Source organism: Microcaecilia unicolor, chromosome 6, assembly GCF_901765095.1.
Source record: "Microcaecilia unicolor chromosome 6, aMicUni1.1, whole genome shotgun sequence".
NCBI lineage: Eukaryota > Metazoa > Chordata > Amphibia > Gymnophiona > Siphonopidae > Microcaecilia > Microcaecilia unicolor.
Genome location: NC_044036.1, coordinates 141,727,563 through 141,752,554, shown reverse-complemented (window position 1 = coordinate 141,752,554; position 24,992 = coordinate 141,727,563). Strand labels below are relative to the sequence as shown.

Sequence of the window (24,992 nt, the reverse complement as noted above, 5' to 3'; positions counted from 1 at the left end):
CCCAGCTCCATGACAGTACTATGCAGGTCCCTGGAGCAGTTTTTAGTGGGTACTGCAGTTCACTTCAGGCAGGCAGACCCAGGCCCATCCCCCCACCTGTTACACTTGTGGTTGTAAATGGGAGCCCTCCAAAACCCACCCGAAACCCACTGTACCCACATCTAGGTGCCCCCCGTTACCCTTTAAGGGCTATGGTAGTGTTGTACAGTTGTGGGTAGTGGGTTTTGGGGGCTCAGCACCCAAGGTAAGGGAGCTATGCACCTGGGATCAATTTGTGAAGTCCACTGCAGTGCCTTCTAGGGTGCCCGGTTGGTGTCCTGGCATGTTAGGGGGACCAGTGCACTACAAATGCTGGCTCCTCCCATGACCAAATGGCTTGGATTTGGCTGGTTTTGAGATGGCCGTCCTTAGTTTTCTTTATCGGTGAAAACCAATGGCGGCCATCTCTAAGGTCGACCGAAATGTTGAAATTTGGCTGGGCCGTCCCCGACCGTATTATCAAAACGAAAGATGGCCGGCCATCTTGTTTCGATAATACAGTCGGGTACGCCACTTTACGGGGCCGTCATTAGAGATGGCCGGCCCCGTTCGATTATGCCCCTCGGTATTATGTATATGCACAATGCAATTATCCCATTTAAGGATCCTTTTACTAAGCTGCGGTAAAGGGGGGCCTGTGCTAGCATCAGCGTGTGTTTTTGGTGCATGCTGAGACCCCCTTTCACTGCAGCGGGTAAAAGGCTGTCTTTTTTGGGGGGAAAAGAAATGGTCATGCGGTAAGTGAGAACAGCAACCAATAGGTCAGGGTATGAAAACCCCCACGTATAGACCAACAGCCAAAACAGAGGAGTAGGGGTGGACCAAGGAATCTCGTCAGCCAGTGGTGGGTTGAAGTAACTTTATTCAGCACCAGACTTGTATGTAATAAACTGCGCCTAAATTCTAAAGGGGAAATGGGCATTTTGTGGGCATTCCCAAATTTACCCGTGTTGTTATAGAACATGGCTCAGTCTGAGTAAATCTATGTGCATGGATGTGCGCCATATTTTCATTGGTGTAAATGAAGGTGCATAGTTGTAGGCACTAGATTTCTGCTGCACGACTAATATTCTGCCAGTATTGTTATGCTCATATTAGCCCTCTCCTCAAGTCACTTCACTGGCTTCCTACCCGTTTCCGTATACAGTTCAAACTCCTCTTATTGACCTATAAGTGCATTCACTCTGCAGCTCCTCAGTACCTCTTCACTCTCATCTCTCCCTACATTCCTCCCCAGGAACTCCGTTCACTGGGTAAATCTCTCTTATCTGCACCCTTCTCCTCCACTGCTAACTCCAGACTCCGTTCCTTTTATCTTGCTGCACCATATGCCTGGAATAGACTTCCTGAGCCGGTACGTCAAGCTCCATCTCTGGCCGTCTTCAAATCTAAGCTAAAAGCCCACCTTTTTGATTCTGCTTTTAACTCCTAACCCTTATTCACTTGTTCAGAACCCTTATTTTATCATCCTCACTTTAATATTCCCTTATCTCTTGTTTGTCCTGTTTGTCTGTCCTAATTAGATTGTAAGCTCTGTCGAGCAGGGACTGTCTCTTCATGTTCAAGTGTACAGCGCTGCGTACAGGGCCGTGCCGATGCGGTAAGCGAGGTAAGCGCCGCAGGGGGGCGCCCACCTCTGGAGGGCGCCGCCGCGGTGCTTACCCTCGCCCCGCCGAGGACTTTAAATCTTTTGGCACCAGAGAGGGGGGTGCCGCCGCTCCCGCTGCTCTTCACGATCCTGGCACCCCCCCCTCCCGCACCAGCCCTTTAAATTTACCTCGTGTGCAAGTAAAAGAAGCGGATCTGATCATCTCATTGGGCCTTCCCTCACTGTCCCGCCCTCCTCTGACGCAACTTCCTATTTCCTCTAGGGCGGGACAGTGAAGGAAGGCCCAATGAGATGATCGGATTCGCTTCTTTTACTTGCACACGAGGTGCTGCGCTCGCTATCGCGTCGGCATTGGCAATTTCTTTTTAAAGACGGGTGGCAGGGAGAAGACGAGGCAGGGTGAGGATGGGGGACAGATGGGGTGACCGTGAAGGTGGGGGGGGGGGACTCGGATAGCAGAAGGGACTGGATGGGAGACAGATGGGGTGAGGGGGATTCGGATGGGCAGAAGGGACTGGGTGGGAGACAGATGGGGTGAGGGTGGGGGGCACTTGGATAGCAGAAGGGACTGGGTAGGAGACAGATGGGGTGAGGGGGACTCGGATGGGCAGAAGGGACTGGGTGGGAGACAGATGGGGTGAGGGTGGGGGGCACTTGGATAGCAGAAGGGACTGGGTGGGAGACAGATGGGAGAAGGGGCATGGAGCTGGAACTGGGGTCTGAAAAGTGAGCAGGAGGGAGAATGGGGTCAAGCCTGGGGCAGGGGTGGATGGGAAAATCAATGGATCTGGAACTAGGGGCAGCCGCAGGTGGAAACTGGGAGCCGAAAAGAGGGGGCAGTGAGAGAGGGGGGATAGATCCTGGATGGAATGGGGAGTGAGAGGGAGGGCAGACCCTGAATGGATGGGAGGGCAGGGCCCAGGGAGAGGACAAATTGCTGGAAGGGGAGGGGAGAGAGGATTGCTGGCTATGGATGGAGGAGGGAAGGGCAGAGAGGGACAAGGATGGACATGGGGGCCCAGGGAGAGGACAAATTGCTGGAAGGGGAGGGGAGAGAGGATTGCTGGCTATGGATGGAGGAGGGAAGGGCAGAGAGGGACAAGGATGGATATGGGGGCCCAGGGAGAGGACAAATTGCTGGAAATGGAGGGGAGGGGAGAGAGGAGGATTGCTGGCTATGGATGGAGGAGGGAAGGGCAGAGAGGGACAAGAATGGACATGGATGGGAGGGCAGGACCCAGGGAGAGAGGAGAAATTGCTGGAAATGGATATAGAGCAAGAAATGAAGAAGAAAGGAGAAAAGTAAAGAAATAAATGGAAAGGAAGCCCTGGAAACGGAGTTAAGAGGACAGATAGCAGCAGAATCAGATACTGGGCCAGCATGATCAGAAAAAGAAAGTCACCAGACAACAAAGGTAGAAAAAAATCATTTTATTTTCATTTTAGTGTTTGGAATATGTCCACTTTGAGAATTTACATCTGCTATCTTATTTTGCAATGTATAGCAATTTGTTTCTAAGAATATTGCTGACAATTCCTTTCAGTGTGGCAAGTGGTGAGCGATCATTTTCATGGGGGGGGGTGATCATTTTCACGTGGGGGGGGGGGGCGCCAACTGATAGTCTGCAGGGGGGCGCCAGAGACCCTAGGCACGGCCCTGGCTGCGTACGTCTAGTAGCACTATAGAAATCATAAGTAGTAGTAGTAGTATATCAGCTAAGTGTATTCTATATACCGAACCGCAATCTTATAGAATATGCTTAGGCGGAAATGTTTTCCGTGCAGATTTTTTCAGCACCATATAGAGAATCTGGCCCTATATGCTGTTCTATAAAGGATGCTGGTTTTCAGCACCTTTTTTTACTGCTATGGATTTATAGCCTGTCTCACTGACACAGACTACTCCGTAATTACCGTGGATTCTTTTGGATTTGTATTAGATAAATGAAACCTTTATTAGAGGTGCTAAATTCTACAATGATTAAGGTATATACAATGATTAGCTATATAAACACAATGATTAATATGAATCCAAAAGAACCCACAGCAATTATTGAGTAGTCTGTGTAGTGAGACAGGCTGTAAATCCATAGCAGTACAGCCTTTTACTGAATCTGGCCTACAGTGTCAAGTGGGAGAAAAATAGGATGTGAACACTGGCTTCCCTGGTTTGCAATCTGCCTCTCTAACCACTAAGCTACTCCTCCACACCCCGGTAAATATACTTCAGTCATAGAAATTTTCATGGGATTTATTAGAATTGTAGTATGTGGAAATCTTATTACTAAGAGGATACAAGAAACCTTCTCTAGTATTTCATCATTTGTGCTGCATCTTTTTGTTGTAAAAGACTATTTTAATTTAATTAACTTGGGATCTTCTTCTGTTACAGCCTTTGCCCTTCAGAAATGAAATGCCATCTTCACATTATGGTGCTCAAAGTAAAACCGTTGCTCCCGAATGAAAAACAAACTTGTAAATGTTATGGTTCTGAGAGTAACTGTTCAGGACGATAATGAAAAGTATCATTTACTGTGAAAAGCAAATGGGGAGTAATTATAGCACATGGTTACAGTAGCACTGGCGCTTGAAAGGATACAAAATTGAAGCTATGAATGAAGCAGCTGTTCCTCTGTTTTCTAAACTCCGAGACAAAAATGGTAAATACCTGCCTACCAGTCATTTAAAAAACCCAATAACTGATGGACTCTGGCAGTAGATTGTAAATAGAAGCAATCGTAGGTTTCTCATGATTATACTGTGTAGCAGAGAGTGGTTACAACTCTCTCTTCCCACCATAGGGCACCTTCTGATGTCAAACTGCAGGGGTTTTAGGCTAATTGGGATTACACTATTGGGTATATCACACATAAAGCATACTGTATTTGTTGACATTGGACATGGGTTGCGCCATTATGCAGAAAGAAAGGTTAGAAAGAGGATAAGCATATTGAAAATGAGAAATCCGGTACACGCGTTTGAAGCACAACACGATAATCTAGAAGTGTCAGTACCATCATCCACTGAAGATATTTTTCATCGTCTGTGTATTTTAACAAATTGATGCGCCTGGTGCGCCAAAAGTAAGAAAGTTTGTCACATACTTTCTTGAATCTCCATTATCCCAATTGCAGAGGACTTAAATTTAAATCAATATATGCATCTAGTTTCTCCTACATTTGTACGCAACATTGGAATGCACTGCCAAATGCCATAAAAACAACACACAATTTGGCAGCCTTTCGGAAACTATTAAAGACTAACCTGTTCAGAGAGACTTATCAAAAGGACCCTTTTTAAAAAACAGGACATCAGAACTGTACCAGAATTAGTTAACATTGAATTATTCTTATTTTGGTTACTTTATCACATTGTCGTTATTGAGCGCTTTTCACTACCCTTGATTTCAGCACCTGAAATGTATTGATTACCAATTTTATTCTAATTTACTGTGTACTCTATATACTCTGATTGGAACATTCTTCTGTATTTCTTATTCCGGAAATGGCGATCGCCACTACGGTATTTGTAAGCCACATTGAGCCTGCAAAGAGGTGGGATCTAAATGCAGAAAATAAATAAATAAATCAAAAGCTATTGCAGACAAAAGAACTTCAAGCGTGAACCCGCAGTTTATGGAAATATCTTCGGTGGATGATCTCCTGATGCAGGCCTAGTTGACCAAAACACAACTGTGTCGAGTCTCCACCATCCTTAATAAACAGTCTTTCTTATCTGAAGCTTCGTCCATTGTCCTTGAGTCGTCTTCGCTGTTGCACCTAACAGCCCTCCATTTCTTCTTGGCTACAATACTCCTAAAGAAGGAACCTTCTAGAACAATGAAGTCAATATTGAGTTGTCTGTCAGACTTTTAACTCTTTTCAAATAATGTGCACACTTCCATGAATATTGTGCACTCTTTGTACAAAGAGGGAGAAATCGGCACAGAAGTAGCATCTACCGCCCAGTGCCATATATAGAATTTCCCCCGGAGTATGTGCTCATAACCTCACTCTTATAACAAACAAGCAAACATTCCTCTAAACGACTCTGGAAATGACACGACACAAATATTTTCAAGCTGTACATCCCTACGTATAAGCACTGGCAGCATTGTTACATAAAAGACTCAACACGGCACTGTGTTTCGGCTCAAAGTGCCTGCCTCAGGAATCTTGCAATTATTTGTCCAAAGAATAATACTGAACAGCTATAAATGTGGATAAAGAAAAAAGCAGTTATGCAATGAAGGATGATGCCTTCAACCACATAAATGCTTTGGAGTACTGATCTCAGCATTGGGTGAAACATGCTTTGCAGAAACTCTTTTCGGCAAAGTGAGCTGGAGGCATTTTCACCACACTTAATTCAGGTCCTGGAACCTCTACATATTTTGAGAATTATACCCCATGAAACCCCTATTACTTTTTCATTGCTAAGTGTTCTACAGAAAGAATGACCCTGATATCATCTGAAAAAGTTCTTCATAAAGAGCATTTGCAGGATAAGTCCGTAGCAGTTTCTCCACAGAGCATCAGTAGTGTTTCTGGGAAAGGTCATCAGTTGTTTCTACAGGAACCATTACGAACATATACCTGAGGTCTTTGAAACAAAATGGCCCTTATAGAACAGGTCTTAGACAGAACATTTAGTACTAGCAGAACTGTAATAGGTATTACAAAAGCAACGTTCAAGACAGTGGCGTAGCCACAGGTGGGCCTGGGTGGGCCAGGGCCCACCCATTTAGGGCTCGGGTCCACCCAACAGTAGCACACGTTTAGCGGTAGCTGGTGGGGATCCCAAGCACAGCCAGCTGAAGGCTTCCCCCTGATGGTAACGAAAACACTACTCTGCACAATACTGGCACCTGAGCATGCTCATTTTTCAGCACATGCCTGCTGCGGACTGCCAAGGTGGAAAGAAATGTTTTCCCACCAGCTGAGATATTTTTTTGGTGGTGGTGGTGGGGGGGGGGGGGGGGGGGGGGGGAGGGGGGATAACACTTGGTGCCCACCCACTTCTTGCCTAGGTCCACCCAAAATCTGTTGTCTGGCTACGCCCCTGGTTCAAGAAATGTTTACAAAGGCATTAGGCATATCTTGACAGGAGGTAAGAAAAGTCATAACTTAATTGTAAATCTAGTTCCAGGTACAGCGTAAAAGTTAAATTTAATCTGCCATCTTCATTAGTGTGATAGTTCTACAGGTGTCATGTTATGTTATGGGGTCCTTTTACTAAGCCGCATAGGTGCTGACACGTGCCCGACGCACGTCAATTTGGAGTTACCGCCTGGCTACTGCATGGCCCACGCAGTAATTTCATTTTTGACATGCGTCTGCTACGTGCACCAGAAAATATATTTCATTTTCTGACGGGCGGTGAAAATTGGGCGGTGACTCCGACTTGATACGCATAGGGCGATTACTGCATGGTTAACGTATGAGACTTTACCGCTAAGTCAATGTTTGGCGGTAAGGTCTCAGACCCAAAATGGGCATGCGTCAATTTTTATTTTGCGGCACGTCCATTTTTGGCAACAATTTTTTTAAAGGCATTTTTTTACAGGCACACTGAAAAATTGATCTGTGTGCGCTCAAAAAAACGTGCCAACACTAGCGCAGTCCATTTTTCAGGGCACCTTAGTAAAATGACCCCCGAGTGCTGTGTACATTTTGATCTATACATTTTGTAAAATCAACTCCTTTCATTTCTCACAAGGTTGCCATCAAATCCATTCGGAAGGAGAAGATCACAGACGAGCTGGACAGGGTGCATCTTCAGTGGGAGATTGAAATAACAGCTCTGCTCAAGCATGATCACATTGTACAGATTTATGAAGGTTAGTCCAGGAGCTAAAATAAAAATTAAGCAAGCAATTGTGCACATAGGGTCATTTACGCATCTAATTAAATTAGCTAATGATACATACCAATAATTGACATCAACAAGCAGTAATTTAGAGTTACAGGAGGTGTAAATGACTTATACCCTCTATTCTATAAACTTAGGGCTGGATTCAAGAAATGCCGCCGAAAATTAGCTGAGTGCTGTCTATGCAATAGCACATATGGGGAGATTCTATATATGGTGCCTAAAAAATTGGCATGGAAATCAATGTCGACTGGGCATAGTCTACAAGCGGCACCTCGATTTAGGCACCACTTTCCAAAAATGGGACTAGGGCTAGGGGGCATGCGATGAAGCTACAATGTAGTAAATTTAAAACAAATCGGAGAAAGTTTTTCGGTAATTAAACTCTGGAATTCGTTGCCAGAGAATGTGGTAAAGGCAGTTAGCTTAGCGGAGTTTAAAAAAGGTTTGGACGGCTTCCTAAAGGAAAAGTCCATAGACCATTATTAAAATGGACTTGGGGAAAATCCACTGCTTATTTCTGGGATAAGCAGCATAAAATGTTTTGTACTTTTTTGGGACCTTGCCAGGTATTTTTGATCTGGATTGGCCACTGTTGGAAACAGGATGCTGGGCTTGATGGACCTTTGGTCTTTCCCAGTTTGGCAATACTTATGTACTTATATAGAATATGCTTAGTTGATTTATATGTGCCTAAAACAACATGCCTCCTTTTACGCCAACAAAAATGTGGAGTAAATCCTGGCACGTAGATTTAGACACACCAGGCCATATTCTATAAGTATACACATACATTTTGGAATGCCCATGATATGCCCATTTTCCCACCCATAACCATTTTTTTCAGCACCATATATAGAATTTTGGAGACTGTAATTTCCCAAAAATTCACTCCATATTGCATTCTCTTCACAACATATATTTACACACAAAAAAAGACGCACCCACACTTTCTGGGTGTCCATCCCTACTAGAGTGTATAATCACTAATATTTGATATTAGATCAGGGCACAGTAGAGAAAAACAGGAGACATGTGTCAACTTTTAAAACACTCATGATATATACATTTTTTTTTTTACAGTGTTCGAGAACAAAGATAAGATAATTATAGTCATGGAGTATGCCAGCAATGGTGAACTCTATGATTATGTGAACAACAGGCAACGAATTGCAGAGAATGAGGCAAGGCGATTCTTTCGACAGATTGTCTCAGCGGTGCACTACTGTCACAAGGTAAGAGAAGGAACACATTCTGGATATTTCCTTAGCTGGAATTTTAATGGAAACTGCACTAGTTAATGGAGGAGGAAGACTTCACTGTCCTTTCGTCAAGGTTTATTATTTCTGCTGCCTGAATTTATAGGCAAAGAATGAAAATATAATAACCCTTCCGGAGTCTTTTTGTAAATCTTGGATCACATTCTTAAGCCATAATTTTCAGGGCTCAGGCTTACAGTCTTTATAATAAGTGTTGGAGGCAATGTCTCCAAATAGGTTTGTTTTGCAAATACTATGAGAGTAATGCGCCTTCCTCCTAAGCCAGGGTGTGATTTCAGTTCTTCGGATCTACCGCTAATAAGTACATAAGTACATAAGTAGTGCCATACTGGGAAAGACCAAAGGTCCATCTAGCCCAGCATCCTGTCACCGACAGTGGCCAATCCAGGTCAAGGGCACCTGGCACGCTCCCCAAACGTAAAAACATTCCAGACAAGTTATACCTAAAAATGCGGAATTTTTCCAAGTCCATTTAATAGCGGTCTATGGACTTGTCCTTTAGGAATCTATCTAACCCCTTTTTAAACTCCGTCAAGCTAACCGCCCGTACCACGTTCTCCGGCAACGAATTCCAGAGTCTAATTACACGTTGGGTGAAGAAAACTTTTCTCCGATTCGTTTTAAATTTACCACACTGTAGCTTCAACTCATGCCCTCTAGTCCATCGTAGTACTTGCATCATGTGAAAAAGAGCTTCCTTCTGGAGTTCAGAAGATGGACAGGTAATTTATCTAGGTGTGCTTGGAAATTGTTTTTAATCAAGCCAGTGGCACCCAAAACAATGGGAAATATTGCTCTATCTTTCTGCCACATTTTCTTGGTTTCTGCCTACATTTCTTGGTACCTGAGGATCTTCTGGGGTCAGTATTCAGTGTGGTTTAAGCAGGCAGGAGAGAGGGAGTGATAGATACCAGAGGAGAACGATAGCCTACACACTACCACTAGAAAGGAATTTGATGAAGGGAAGGACCACCCAAAAATAGCACAAAGTGATCTCCTCCAGGGCAGTGTATCAAGTTGTAAATAAACTTGGAAACTAGTTGTGTGCTTTTCCCTTGACATGCTGTGGCTTTCTCTTCAAGTTCCTCCTGTTGTGCCTGTCATACAAGGTCATGTGATTGTCACTTTGTTTGTCTTTTTATGTCTGTTAAAATAATCTATTTTGTACACAACTTTGATATAATGTTTGAAAGCAGTGTAACAAATTAGGTTAACTAAATAAATAAATACATTTTGTCTATTCTCTTTCAACTTTGAATAGTTTCTGCATTTCAGTAATCTAAAACCAACCCTCGTTCCAATTAGTTCGATGTGAAAAAAAAATGTAAAAACATACAGACAGCTAAAACAACCTTATGCAAGCTGTGAGGTTTGCTAATTCAAAGCGATATTTATTTTGTATATGAAAATTTCAAACAATACTTTTGGAAACAGCTGTTTTGTATTACAGTACAGGAATTAATAACAACAACATATGTTATGAGATTTTTCCTTCTTTTTATGACTGAGTAGCGATTTGAACAGTGGGTTAACAGCCAGGGTTCAAATCCTGCTGCTGCTTCTTATGAGCTTGGGCAAGTCATTTAAGGGTCTTTTTAATAAGGTGCACTAACAGATTTAGCACACATTAAATGATAAGATGCCCATTATATTCCTATGGGCATTTAATCATTAGCGTGTGCTAAATCCATTAGCGCACCTTAGTTAAAGGACCCATTAACTTTCAATTGTCTCAGGTACAAACTTCAATATTGATTTTTTAATTGCTGACCACTGTTTGTGGTCGTTTGGGGTTTTTTAATTTTCAAATGACTGTCTTTAAGAACGGGCTGAAATGGCAGAAATGGCGCTCAAAATTTGTCACTGGAAAAAAAATCTGCACTAAGCGCTATTCTCTAAACGGTGTGTGTCCTTTATAGAATAAAGCTTAGCACCGATTTTCACGCTCAACTTACACCTGCTGAAATTTGACTCCGTATTCTATAATGCTGCATGCAAATATTTGGAACACCTCTGACCCATTCATGCCTCTCCCATGGCCATGCCCTCTTTTGGGTTGCATGCTATGGGCTTTAGACGCCCAGAATTATAGAATAGCTGCAGCCAGATGCACATGGAAATCTTAATTGGTGCTAATTAACATCAATAATTGGTTGTTAGCATCCAGTTATTGATGGTTAATAGCTCGTTAGCCAATTAAGTTGGATGTGCATTTTGGAAGTCCACCCACTCAAATCTGGGTGCTATTTATAGAATCCAGGGGTCTGTGCATAGTCCTTAAGCTGTCCTTAAGGACTGCACAACTTGCACACAGTGTGCACTCTATTCCTGATGCATGTGCAATGAAATTGCATGGAAATACTTTTAAAACAAATAAGAGGAACTATTTTTTCACTCAAAGAATAGTTAAGCTCTGGAACTCATTGCCGGAGGATACGGTAACAGCAGTCAGTATGTCTGGGTTAAAAAAGGTTTGGACAAGTTCCTGGAGGAAAAGTCCGTAGTCTGTTTTTGAGACAGACATGGGGGAGCCACTGCTTGCCCTAGGATCGGTAGCATGGAAAGTTGCTACTATTTGGGTTTCTGAATGGAATGTTCCTACTCTTTGGGAATCCAGAATATTGCTACTATTTAGGTTTCTGACAGGTACTTGTGACCTGGATTGGCCATGCTGGAAGCAGGATACTAGGCTAGATGGACCATTGGTCTGACCCACTATGACTATTCTTATGTTCTTATGTTAACTATTGCACATGCATACGCTGTCAGGAAAGAGCACGCACTATGTGGAAATAGCGTAAACTCTTTAAGGAGAGTGTGCACTATGCTGTCGATGTTTTAATGTATATTGTGTTGACATTGTAGGTAGCATACTATCCTGCTTATAATCGAAATAGAAAAACGCCTATATTGTGACCCAAATCGGGAGATAGACGTTTATCTCACAAAAACAAATCAAGCGGTATAATCGAAAGCCAAATTTGGACGTTTTCAACTGCACTCCGTTGCGGATGCGGACAAAGTTGATGGGGCGTGTCGAAGGCGTGGTGAAGGCGGAACTGGGGCGTGGTTATCGGGCGATCAGAGATGGGCGCCTTTCGCCGATAATGGAAAAAAAATATGCGTTTTTAGCGAGAATTTAGAGCACTTTTCCTGGACCCTGTTTTTCCACGAATAAGGCCCCAAAAAGTGCCCTAAATGACCAGATGACCACTGGAGGGAATCGGGGATGACCTCACCTGACTCCCCCAGTGGTCACAAAACCCCTCCTACCACAAAATATGCCGTTTCACAACTTTTTATTTTCACCCTCAAATGTCATACCCACCTCCCTGGCAGCAGTATGCAGGTCACTGGAGCAGTTATTAGGGGGTGTAGTGGACTTCAGGCAGGTGGACCCAGGCCCATCCCCCCACCTGTTACACTTGTGCTGGTAAATGGGAGCCCTCCAAACCGCCCCCCAAACCCACTGTACCCACATGTAGGTGCCCCCCTTCACCCCTTAGGGCTATAGTAATGGTGTAGACTTGTGGGCAGTGGGTTTTGAGGGGGATTTGGGGGGCTCAACACCCAAGGGAAGGGTGCTATGCACCTGGGAGCTGTTTTACCTTGTTTTTTTTTTTTTTTGTAAAAGTGCCCCCTAGGGTGCCCGGTTGGTGTCCTGGCATGTGAGGGGGACCAGTGCACTACGAATCCTGGCCCCTCCCACGAATAAATGTCTTGGAGTTATTCGTTGTTGAGCTGGGCGCTTTCGGTTTCCATTATCGCTGAAAAACAAAAAACGCCCAGCTCAAAAAAAGATAAACGTCCATGTTTTTCGAAAATACGGTTCGGTCCGCCCCTTCACGGACCCGTTCTCAGAGATAAACGCCCATGGAGATAGACGTTTTCCTTCTATTATGCCCCTCTATGTCATAATGTGAATTTTTTTTGAATATTTTACTGCAGTAATTGTCTATTGCCTATGTTCAACTTATTCTTGCTGTACATCGCCTTGGATAAAGTTTTTCAAAAAGGTAGTAAATTAAACCTTATAAGTAAATAAATGAAAGAAAACATACAAATCTAAATTGTAGTGAAATTTCCTTTTGGTAATTTTGAAAGAAAATGAAAGAAAATTGTTCAAAGGCTGGTTGCATTTCAATTCAAAGCAAATGACAATCTTTAATAATTCCTGGGAATAAGGAAATTAAAATTAACGCTCTTATCTATTTATACAGTTGGGCTGGCTACAGTACACAGCTGAATGCTGCATGAGCATGAGGTCAGGATGAACTTCTGTACTCATGATTTTATCCCATAAAGAAAGCTTTATTATTTTGTCCTAGAATCTATTTGGATGGAAGAGATGGATAGACATTTGGATAGTTAATCATGAAGGATATTTTAGGATAGTTGAACGTATAAATAGATTTAGACATGCACACAGAAATAGAAGAAATAGTTGGGTACTTCAATACAGAAATAAACATTTGGCCAGTTGGACACAAGGAGATATTTAAGTAGTAGAAAATAAATAAATATTGTACTGGTCAACTAGAGGCACAGAGACGTGATGGTTAATAGCTAAAGAGAATATAGAGCTTGGAATTGAGACATCCAGATCAGAATATGCTCAGTTTTGTGATATTTTAGACCTAGAGCCTTTTCTTTAAAAAGAAAAAAACCCAGTCCAAAGAGTACACATGGACTTGCTGCTACATGCAGTAGGAGCAGCCATTTTACAAATATAAGTGTTTGAACGGCACAAACCCAGCTGCTTCATGACTTCCACATGTAGCTGGCCCCATTTTACAAACCAGTGCAACAGCTCAGAGAGGGTCCAAAGTACAGAACAAAGTCCAAGATAGAACAAAAAGCTCCAAGTGCCTCCAGAAATGGGACACGGTTCCTTTTATTGCAAAAATCAACTTTCCAATGTGGACCCGACACGGGCCGTGTTTCAGCGCCCAGTGCCTGCGTCAGGGGTCAAATATGATCTTATATGAAGTAAATACTGTGCTCAACAACCAAATTTCTTCCTTGTAAAATAAAAATGAATTCTGTCTGTTAACCAGCCTAGGAAGAAATTTGGTTGCTGAGCACAGTATTTACTTCATATCAAACATATAAATGGCGAGTGACCGTACTCACTCGCAAATGCGCAGTAGAGACTTCCCTCTCTGTCCCGCCCCCGCGTCAATACGTGATGACGGAGGTGGGACAGAGAGGGAAACTGCGCGAAGCCACCGATGTCGCTACTGCTCTCCCCCCAAGGTCACCGCTACCGCTCCCCCCCCCGAGGTCGTCGCCGCCGCCGCCCCCCTCCACCCGGCCCGAGAACTCTCTTCGGTATTGAACTTACATCGGCGAAATGCAGCACACAGATCAGCTGAGCTCCCGCCGCCCTCGCCGACATTACGTCACATGAGGGCGGGACACAGGCAGAAAAGGCCGATGGGAGCTCAGCTGATCTGCGTGCTGCCTGCGTTTCGCCGATGTAAGTTCAATACTGAAGAGAGGGCCAGGGCCGGGTGCAGGGGTGGTGGCGGTGACTCCGGGGGACCGGTAGCAGCGACCTCAGGGGGGGGGGCCTTGCCAAAACCCCATACTAGCAGATCAATATAACATCAGAAAGATTTTATTGAAGATACCGCATGTAAACAAATTGCCCAACGGCTAGTCAAACATATAAATGGCAAGTGACCAACTCACCTGCAAATGCGCAGAAGAGACGGAACGCTGAGAGTGTAGAAGTCCAAGCCCCGCCTCCACCAGCAGTACAGCCCAATAGGGAGGAGGGCTTGGACATGGCCGTGGAAATCGGAGGAGGAGGGAGCAGGGAGGGAAGGAGGGGGCGGAACTGAGGGAAACAGACGCTGGGGGGAGGGTGGGGGAGAGAGCAGGGTTGGTGGACGGGGGGAGGCCATAGGAAAACAAAAAACTAGCCCGTTGTTACGGGCTTAACGGCTAGTAAGATCATATTTGACTCCTGACAAAGGCGCTGTGCACTGAAACATGGCCCATGTCGGGTCCACATTGAAAAGTTGATTTTTGCAATAAAAGGAACCATGTCCCATTTCTGAAGGCTCTTGGTGCTTTTTGTTGTATCTTATCCATTTTACAAACCTGCATATGTAAGTGCCACCAGCGTTTAAGAATTATTGCATAACTTGCTCCAACATATTCAGTTAATGCAGAATTCTGCTATTAGACTTTTGTCGTTCTCACAGATTCACCTGTATTAGATCCATTACTTGCAGATACCACTGGGTAGGGGACAGGTCGAGGTCAGGAGAGATAAAACCCACCCAGGTCTTCCATTTGGAAAGCTCCTTGCAGACGTTTTGCAGGTGCATTAAATGCAGGTGTGAAATATGGCTGTGAAGTACCTAGAGTCCCCTTACAGGCCAGATTTTTAAAGAAAAACTCCATATGGGGGATCCTGTTTAAAAATGTCCTTGCAGACGCATGGTTAGTTTAAAAATTGTCCCATTAAGACTAATATTACCAGATCTCAGTTCCATTGAACTACATCACCTCTTGAGTCTTGGATCCATCAAACACTTCCCTAGGAGTGTGCTTAATTAAAAAATAAAAAAGCTTGAAAAATAGTATATTGAACCTACAAGAGCTAGGAATATATTCCAGCTCCCTGCTGTATAGAAGCTGAAATGTTTATAAGATAAAAAAAACTTCAAGGCTCTGAATTAGTTTGTTCAAAATTATTCCCCTCCTCACTCTATAATGCAATGCAGATTCCTCAAATTGTCAGATGTGCATTGGAGTTCAAGCACTTCATCAAGGATGTCAAATTTTCATCAAGGGTCATTGCACTTGGTGGAAAATTTCAGTGTGAATTCACAGACATCAAATTTGCCATGAAACATTTTGATAAACTTTCCCAGCAAGTTTGAAACACCACCCTTCCAAAAAATGTTTTTTTTTCAGTAAAACCAGTCAGAAATTCACCTGGTTTGCTCCTGAATTCATATTAGTTGCGTGCCCATACACCTACCTTCACTGAGGATGACACACACACACACACACACACACACACACACATGAAGCAGAAGCACACCCCCTTAGCAACAAACGCAACATCAACACAAAGAAAAGAAGGGAGTAGACCAGTGTTATTCCAAAGCAAGTGGTTTATTCAAAAATGGCTAAAGCTGACTTGATGCAGAACTGCATTTCAGCACCAAATGCACCTGCTTCAGGAGTCAGTATTATAATTTCAGCCAGAGGTAGTAATTGTAGAGTAACAAAACATGGAATATATCCACAGCTACAGCATCCAAAGTGCTACTTTGTGGATCACTAGAGACATGAGCTACCAAATCTCCAGGGTGAAAAATGTGTGTCACTGAGAAAGAAACACAAGCTGAAGGCTGCAGCGATGGCACGAGAGAGCTCAGAGGAAAAAACTGTCTTCAAATTTCAATAGATTTTTCTCACTTTTCTCTTGTATTTTTTTTGTGTGTGTGTTTACAGAAAGGAGTTGTGCATCGAGATCTGAAACTAGAAAACATTCTTTTAGATGAAAACCTGAATGTAAAGGTAAGTGTCACCTGTCCAAGATAAAAGGTCACATCGCAGACGGAGAAGTAGTGCGTGAAACTGAATGTTAATAACTACTATGAATAATAAGAATTTTTTTTATTGTTCCTGATCCCCCTCTTTTCCACATAAAATCTACTAATAGAGGTAAACATAAGAAGCACAACACAACAGTGCAAAAGAAAAAAAAAACCTCATTAACAGTTTGAGAAGTTACTGTCCAGAAGAGTTAAAGGGCAAATCTATAAATTGATCCCTAAAGATAGGTGCCAGTTGGACACATCAAATTATAGAATAAAAGCACTGTGCATTATTGACATCACAAATTGACATTTATGCATGTCAGTGCAAGGTGCTATTCGAAAACATATGCGCTATAATGACTTATGGCCAGATTATATATATTGCGCTGAAAAAATTGATACTGAAAAAAAATGTGCTTGGCACTATTCTATAAATCTTACCTAAAGGCAGAGTTTATAGAATTCATGTAGCGCCTGTCTCTACGATTAAAATGTAGGTGCAACCATTTACACCAACTAAAACCTGGCATGGATCAGGCATATTCTACATAAGTACATAAGTATTGCCATACTGGGAAAGACCAAAGGTCCATCGAGCCCAGCATCCTGTTTCCAACAGTGGCCAATCCAGGTCACAAATACCTGGCAAGATCCCAAAAATGTACAAAACATTTTATACTGCTTATCCCAGAAATGGTGGATTTTCCATAAGTCCATTTAATAACGGTCTATGGACTTTTCCTTTAGGAAGTCGTCCAAACCTTCTTTAAACTCCGCTAAGCTAACCGTCTTTACCACATTATCTGGCAACGAATTCTAGAGTTTAATTACACGTTGAGTGATGAAAAATTTTCTCCAATTCATTTATACCAGTGCATGCAATTTGTAGGAATGCCCATGATCCACCCATGCCCCTCCAATGGCCACACCCCCTTTTGGGAGCTGCACATTAGAATTTGCGTGCATAAATTCTAATTAGTGTCAATAATTGCTTGTTAATGGCCAATTATCATTGCTGATTGACTTGTTATTAAGTTGCATGTGCAATTTGGCCAAACTGCCAAATCTGAGCATGCAACTTTAGTCACCATATATAGAATCTGGGCCTTAGTGCGTACTTTTGGGGATTGTCAGTTCATGGGCTTGTCTCTGAGGTTTGCATGTAACATACAGAATACTTGGAGTTATGCATATTTCATGAAATGCTTAGATGCCAACAGACAGTGGTGTTCCTAGGTCAGTAGCCACCCAGAGTGGATTGCCGCTGCATGCCTCCCCAGCGCATCACTCCTGGTGCATCACTTCAACCCCCCCCCCCCCCCCCACCTGGCACATCACCTCCAGGTGGTTCCACCCCCCTGGCACATCACCTCCTGGTGGTGCAGGGAGCATGTCGGCTTCGCCGGCTCCCTGCCCTAGAACAGGAAATAACGTCAGAGGTAGAAGATAAACGGTGGAATCAACAGCCATAAGGCTGCTCCCTACACCCCCTTGAAGCATGCACCCAGGGCAGACCCCCCCCCCCCCCCACACACACACACTACCCTGCCCTTGGTATGCCACTACCAACAGATATGACTGCTTTGACTTGGTGTCTAACTTTAGGCACATCAGTGCTGACTTACATTCATATTCTATAACGGAAACTTGGCATCCAGATGTTCTTATCAAATTGGTGCTAAATACATGGTATTGGGGTGTCTAAATTTTGGCACCAGATTAGAGAATTGCCACCTTAGTGGATTAATACTCAAAATGGAGCTTGCTCACACTTTTCACCAAAATATCATCAAAAAGCAAGACAATTTCCCTCTATTTTCTTTTTACAGAGGAAAAGGCTTCAGACGCTCAGTGAGCCGATTTTTCAAATTTATAGGCTCACTGACTCGTTTGGCGGCTTCAATCTCTCTGCAAACTTAGCCTACCACGAGCATCCTCATTAGCCAAAAAACCTCTGCATACTTTTTTAACTTTTTAATCCTTAATGGTGTCGCTTTATTTCAATCAACTTAAAAGGTACACATCTTCTGCTGCTTTCTCATACAGGACTCCCGGCACGCCCTACAGCGAGCTCCCGTTTCGCCAACAGCTTCTTAAGGAGCAGTACCGTTTATCTTTGAGATCTTCCTGTACTGAAAAGATGCAGCGTCCACCTTAGTGGAGTGCAAGATCTAAGTGATGTGGAAAATTGAATATAAATAATTGAAGATTTCCTCCATGAATATTTGAGCCATGTCCATGCCATTTCCACATAAGCTGCTGTCTTTATGAACTGGTTCAATGGCTTTAGGCTCTATTCTGCTTAAACAGTGTCCATAAATTTCCAGCAAAGCCCATGCCTGCTTACAATATTACCAACAGCTGTGAGGAATGCAAGAGGTGGTAGGGCCATTTTGCCCTGTTCCCAGTTTTGCTCTGGAGCAAGAGTTCTGAACCCAATCCTTGGGACACACACCCAGAATCGTCACAGTGAATATGTATAAGATAGGTGTGAACGCACTGCATCCATTATGTGCACTTTTATTTCTCCATATTCACTGTAAATAGTTCTATCTCAAAATCTTAAGAACCCAATGCTCTAAAAGATTTATGTTTCTTGGTATGAGAACACAAAATCAAAGCAAACTATGCAAAGCCTCTGTAGCGACTTGTTTCACACAAGGTATAACCCTGTGACTCACTCAAATCTTCATCAGCTCAACAAAGCATGATTTGTCTTATTAAACTTGAACTCATATTTATTAAACCCTTATATTCTACCAAATATGTTCAAAACACTATGGTTTAAAACAAAGACCTATCTTAGTCACTTTGATTTAAAGCTGGACCCGCACCAACATGGGCCATGTTTCACCATGTTACTTCAGGGCAAATGGTCCTTGCACACAATGCCACTCAATCTCAACATCTACATAATTCCACACAAGAAACATAAAGACATCTTTTTGAGCATTGTGTTCTTAAGATTTTGGAACTGGCTTGTTACCCTCACTCATTTGAGTGATTGTTGGGACTGTTAACATTTGATTTATAATAGTTCTATCTCATGCATATTCATTGTGGCTATCCCAAAAACCATCCTAACTGGCTGAGGATGTTCAGAGTACTGGTGGTTAAGAACCACTGCTTTGTAACTGAAGCAATAGAGGACCATTTGGGGATATCAGGCTGCTGACGCAGAAATGCTTGTGGCTATTTATGATATGGTAATACCTTTTCAGTAAAAGGTCACGGTGAGTTATATTCAGGTACACTAGGTATTTTCCTACCCCCTAGAGAGTTTATAATCTAAAAGAGTGATTTTATAAAGTGACACCTGAGGTAGGCACCACTTACACATGCCAAAGGCTCCATTAAATTAACAGGCGCCTTTGTGAACTAGGTGCTATTCTCTAAGGTAGCACCTAAGTGCCATAGAGGGGCATAATTGAAAGGGACGCCCAAGTTTTGTTGAGAACGTCCTCGCAAAATGTCCTGATGGAGGGGCGGGGAAACCCGTATTATCGAAAAAGATGGACGTCCATCTTTCGTTTTGATAATACGGTCAGGGACGTCCAAATCTTGAAATTTTGGTTGTCCCTAGAGGTGGTCATCTCTAGACTTGGTCATTTCTGATTTTCGGCTATAATGGAAACCGAGGACGCCCATCTCAGAAACGACCAAATGCAAGCCCTTTGGTCATGGAAGGAGCCAGCATTTGTAGTGCACTGGCCCCCTGACATGCCAGGACACCAACCGGGCAGTGGAGTTCAGAAACTGATTTCAGGAACATAGCTCCCTTACCTTGTGTGCTGAGCCCCCCAAAACCCACTACCCACAACTGTACATCACTACCATAGCCCTTACAGGTGAAGGGGGGCACCTAGATGTGGGTACAGTGGGTTTTGGAGGGCTCGCTGTTTCCTCCACAAACGTAACAGGTAGGGAGGGGGATGGGCCTGGGTCCACCTGCCTGAAGTGCACTGCACCCACTAAAACTGCTCCAGGGACCTGTATACTGCTGTCACGGACCTGAGTATGACATCTGAGGCTGGCAAAAAATATTTTTAAAGATATTTTTTGTGGGAGGGAGGAGGTTAGTGACCACTGGGGGAGTAAGGGGAGGTCATCCCCTATTCTCTCCGGTGGTCATCTGGTCAGTTCGGGCAGCTTTTAGTGGCTTGGTTGTAAGAAAAACAGGACCAGGTAAAGTAGTCCAAGTGCTTGTCAGGGATGCCCTTTTTTTTCATTATAGGTCGAGGACATCCATGTATTAGGCACGCCCAAGTCCCGTCTTTGCTACGCCTCCGATACGCCACCTTGAACTTTGGCCATCCCTGTGACGGAAAGCAGTTGGGGATGCTCAAAATCGGCTTTCAATTATACCGATTTGGATGACCCTGTGAGGAGGACGCCCATCTTCCGATCTGTGTCGAAAGATGCGCGTCCTTCTCTTTCGAAAATGAGCCTGATAGCGTTTAACTGCAAGGGGTGTGTACCGGACAGGAACTTCCTGCCTCTTATGGGCTGACCTAGCAAGCTGAAGACTTGACCCAAGATTTGAGCCCAGATTCTCTTACATGCAAGTGTGCAGCATTGCCATTTAGGCAGCCCTTAGGAATTATTTTTAATCTTTTCTGGCAAAGAATCGTTTATTCTACTTATCTTCCTCCGGTACACACAACACAAATCCTTAATGGTTCTTCCAGTCCTTTTTTTTTTTTTTTTAATTTTCCAGAGCAAGAGATCATCTGCTGCCAAACTGAAGCTGGAATGCAAAAGAATGACTTGCCAGCTCCAACAGTCACTATGCAAGCCATTAATAATATAAACATGCACTTGCTGGGTTGATAAATTGTGGGAAGAATTTAACCAGCATAGAATCAGATGCTCATGTATGTTTTGTGCACTCATCAGCTCAACTACAATTGTACAGAATTAGCCCTTAAATTCAGGATGGTTCTAAAAATAGCACAAGATGCTAATGATTGAGCAAACATCCTGCTGTTCCACCAGCCTTTTAAGGAAGGTACCTACCATCCTGTACTGTAAGGAATGTTGAGAATGTCTGTGTTGTAGGATCAGGATTATTCTTCTGCTCCATTCGCAGTCATTGATTTGTTCCCTTCCTCTGCTTTACATTGTGATCCCAGTGAGGCACAGGATGTATTAACATTCCACACACTTCTGCTTCCCCAAAACATCTTTTTCATGTAAAACAGGGGTCACCAAACCTTTTAGGAGAAGGGTCATAAAGGACATTTCAAATTGCTGAAAATGTTGGTAGGGGTCCCCCTTTTATTTAGGCAATTATTTGTAATACTTTTACCCCCAAATGATATATATGGTGACTAAAATTACGCACACAAATCAGTGACCATAGCTGATTTGCACATTCAACTTAATTGATTAATGAGCCAATCAGTGCCCCCTTTTGCACAAACAACCAATTCTTAGTGTTAATTGGCCTTAATTCGGACTTATGTACACATCGTAACTCCTAGAGTGAGTAATTTCAAAGGGACAATCCTATGAGTTACGCACAAAAACTACTGAAAACCAACCTGTTCAAGAAGGCTTACCATAATGATCCATCCTAAATTATTAGATAACAAGACCATACATGAAATAGACAAAACCGAACTCTCTACACTAGAATGACAACCTCTGTTGCTACTAATGAAAGTTACCCACTACGACCTTATCCTCATGCCGGAAATGAATTTTCTATATTTGATTACCTAACTATTTTATAACTCACTCTGTCATTCAGGAACTTTAATGCAACACCACTTTGTACTATAACAGTCATGCACCTTAATGCAATACCACTTGTAATTCTTTATCCGGAAATGGCGATCGCCACTACAGCATAATGTAAGCCACATTGAGCCTGCAAATTGTGGGAAAATGTGGGATACAAACAGGGCCGTGCCTAGGGTCTCTGGCGCCCCCCTGCAGACCATCAGTTGGCGCCCCCCAGACTATCAGTTGGTGCGCGGGCCCCCCCCCCCCGGACTTTTAAATTTACCTCCCTCCGACGTCTGCGCAGCGTCAGTGAAAGCGCTGCCTGTCTGATGTCTCTCCACCAGCCCAGTCCAGCCTTCCCTTCGCTTGCTCGTTCCCTCTGTGTCCCACCTTCTTCTGATGTCATTTCCTTGGGGGCGGGACACAGAGGGAACGAACGAGCGAAGGGAAGGCTGGCTGGTAGAGAGACGTCAGACAGGCAGCGCTTTCACTGACACTGCGCAGACATCGGAGGCGGAGCGAGGTAAATTTAAAGCGCCATGGAATCGGGGATGGAGGGGAGCGGAGGAGTAAGGTTTTTTAAAAAAAATACAACGCGATGGCGCGGCGCCCTTGAAGGCAGGCACCCACTGCAGCGCTTACCACACTTACTGTGTTGGCATGGCCCTGGATACAAATGCAACAAATAAATAAATAAATAAAATAGAATACACCTGATTCATATCTAATTTAGGTGCCAGTGTTTACATCTAGTTTCAGCAGGTGTAAATGCAGGTGTCTTATGTTAGATACAGGTTAAGTGCTTAGGTGCTGTTCTACACAGTGTGGCTACCCTTTATGGAATAGTAATCAATGCATATTTCCACGCCAAATTTATTGGCGTGATTTACTGCAACTAGGGGGTCTTTTACTAAGTCACAGTAGCATTTGTAATGCATGCTAATGATTAACATGCACTAGAGACACCCATGGGAATATACGGGCATCGTGCAGAAAGGGCACTCGTTTACCATGGCACATGCCACAGTAACATGGGGCGTAGCCAGACAACAGATTTTGGGTGAGCCTAGGCAAGAAGTGCGTGGGCACCAAATGTTCTCTCCCATCACAGCCAAAAGACATCTCAGCTGGCAGGAAAATGCTTCTTTCCACTTGGGCAGTCTGCAGCAGGCATGCGCTGAAAACTGAACATGCGCAGGTGCCAGTATTGTGGAGAGTAGCGTTTTCATTACCATCAGGGGGAAGTCTTCAGCTAGTAGAGCTTGGGATCTCCACCAGCTACTGCTAAACGTGTGCTGCTGTTGGGTGGGCCTGAGCCCTAAGTGGATGGGCCCTGGCCCACCTGTGGCTACGCCACTGGTGTGTAATCAGATTGTGCCTTATTTCGGCTTGAGCAAGGCAGAAGCGCATTGTAAAGTGAAGCACTATTAATGCTGTGGCTAGTGCCTCTTACCCAAACACCTTTCTTTCTCACGACTATATTTAAACTAAAACGTGTCTGGGCCTCTCTCCCCACTTCAGCTTGCAGATTTTGGGCTTTCAAATGTGTTCAAGAAGGATCAATTTCTTGAGACCTACTGTGGGAGCCCCCTGTATGCTGCTCCAGAAATCATTACTGGTTTGCCTTACCAAGGGCCAGAGGTGAGCATTTTCGTCTTTCATGAAGTCTAGTGTTCTAGAATATGAAGAAAGCAAATTTTTATCTAGGTTCTGAGACCTCCCTCTGCATCTGTTTAAGAAGAATCCAAAGATGTTGCAGTGCACAAGGCAAGCTTTCAAAATCCCCCAGGTTCCTTAAGATTTGCTGTTGGTTTTTCTTTTTTTTTTTTTAATGAAGAGAGCAAGATGGAGTGGAGGAGTGGCCTAGTGGTTAGAGTGGTGGACTTTGGTCCTGAGGAACTGGGTTTGATTCCCACTGCAGGCACAGGCAGCTCCTTGTGACTCTGGGCAAGTCACTTAACCCTCCATTGCCCCAGGTACAAATAAGTACCTAAGCTGCATTGAGCCTGCCATGAGTGGGAAAGCGTGGGGTACAAAAAAAGATGAAAGGTATCAAGTCTGATATTCTGGAGTCAATTTTTAAAGAACATAGATGCCTAATTTAGAATATTAGGACCCTAAAGTTGTCCCTTGTGAAAAATGATTACTAAATGGAGGAGTGGCCTAGTGGTTAGAGCACTAGTCTTGACATCCAGAGGTGACTGGTTCAAATCCTACTGCTGTATTTTGTGATCTTTGACAAGTCACTTAACCCTAAACTTAGGTTCAGGTACACTGGGTATTTCCCCTGTCCCCGGAGGACTCACAATCTAACTCACCTTGAGCTACTAATAAAAAGGGTGTGAGCAAAATCAAAATAAATAAATATTAAACATTTATATAGTACTACAAGGTACACAAAGTGCTATTTAGACACAGCGGAGAAAAGCCTTGCTCAGGCACAGTGAGGACAGATGAAGAGTGAGGAGTACACATGGACCTTGAAGTGTGGTATTCTCCGTTTTTCTTAACATAGTAGATGATGGCAGATAAAGACCTGTATGGTTCATCCAGTCTTCCCAACAAGATAAACTCATAGCATAAGGTATGATGTGATACTACATATGCCTACTTGATCTTGATTTGTCCTTGTCATTTTCAGGGCACAGATCATAGAAGTCTGCCTGGCACTAGCCTTATTCTCCAACTACTCAAGTTGTCATCTAAGTCCATTCCAGCCCATCCAAAACTCTCCAGCCATGACCAGGGCACAGACCATAGGTGTCTGCCTGGCACTAGCCTGTTCTCCAACTACTGATGCTGTCCAGCCATGATTGGGGCACAAATGGTAGAAGTCTGCCCTGTCCAACTACTGATGCTGAATCTGTTGTGATTGTAAATTCTAATTAAAGCCAAATAGTG

At 43.6% G+C, this 24,992-nt stretch overlaps 1 protein-coding gene across 1 annotated transcript in view; it reads left to right on the top strand.

Moving 5' to 3' along the window:
• The window catches only part of LOC115473047 (NUAK family SNF1-like kinase 1), a 52,258-nt gene that overhangs the window by 12,757 nt on the left and 14,509 nt on the right, over nucleotides 1–24,992 (top strand). The window contains exons 2-5 of the mRNA XM_030207660.1: nucleotides 7,367–7,487; nucleotides 8,603–8,754; nucleotides 16,276–16,341; nucleotides 23,613–23,732. Of these exons, the coding sequence (XP_030063520.1) occupies nucleotides 7,367–7,487; nucleotides 8,603–8,754; nucleotides 16,276–16,341; nucleotides 23,613–23,732 (459 nt within the window). The remainder of the gene's footprint in view (nucleotides 1–7,366; nucleotides 7,488–8,602; nucleotides 8,755–16,275; nucleotides 16,342–23,612; nucleotides 23,733–24,992) is intronic.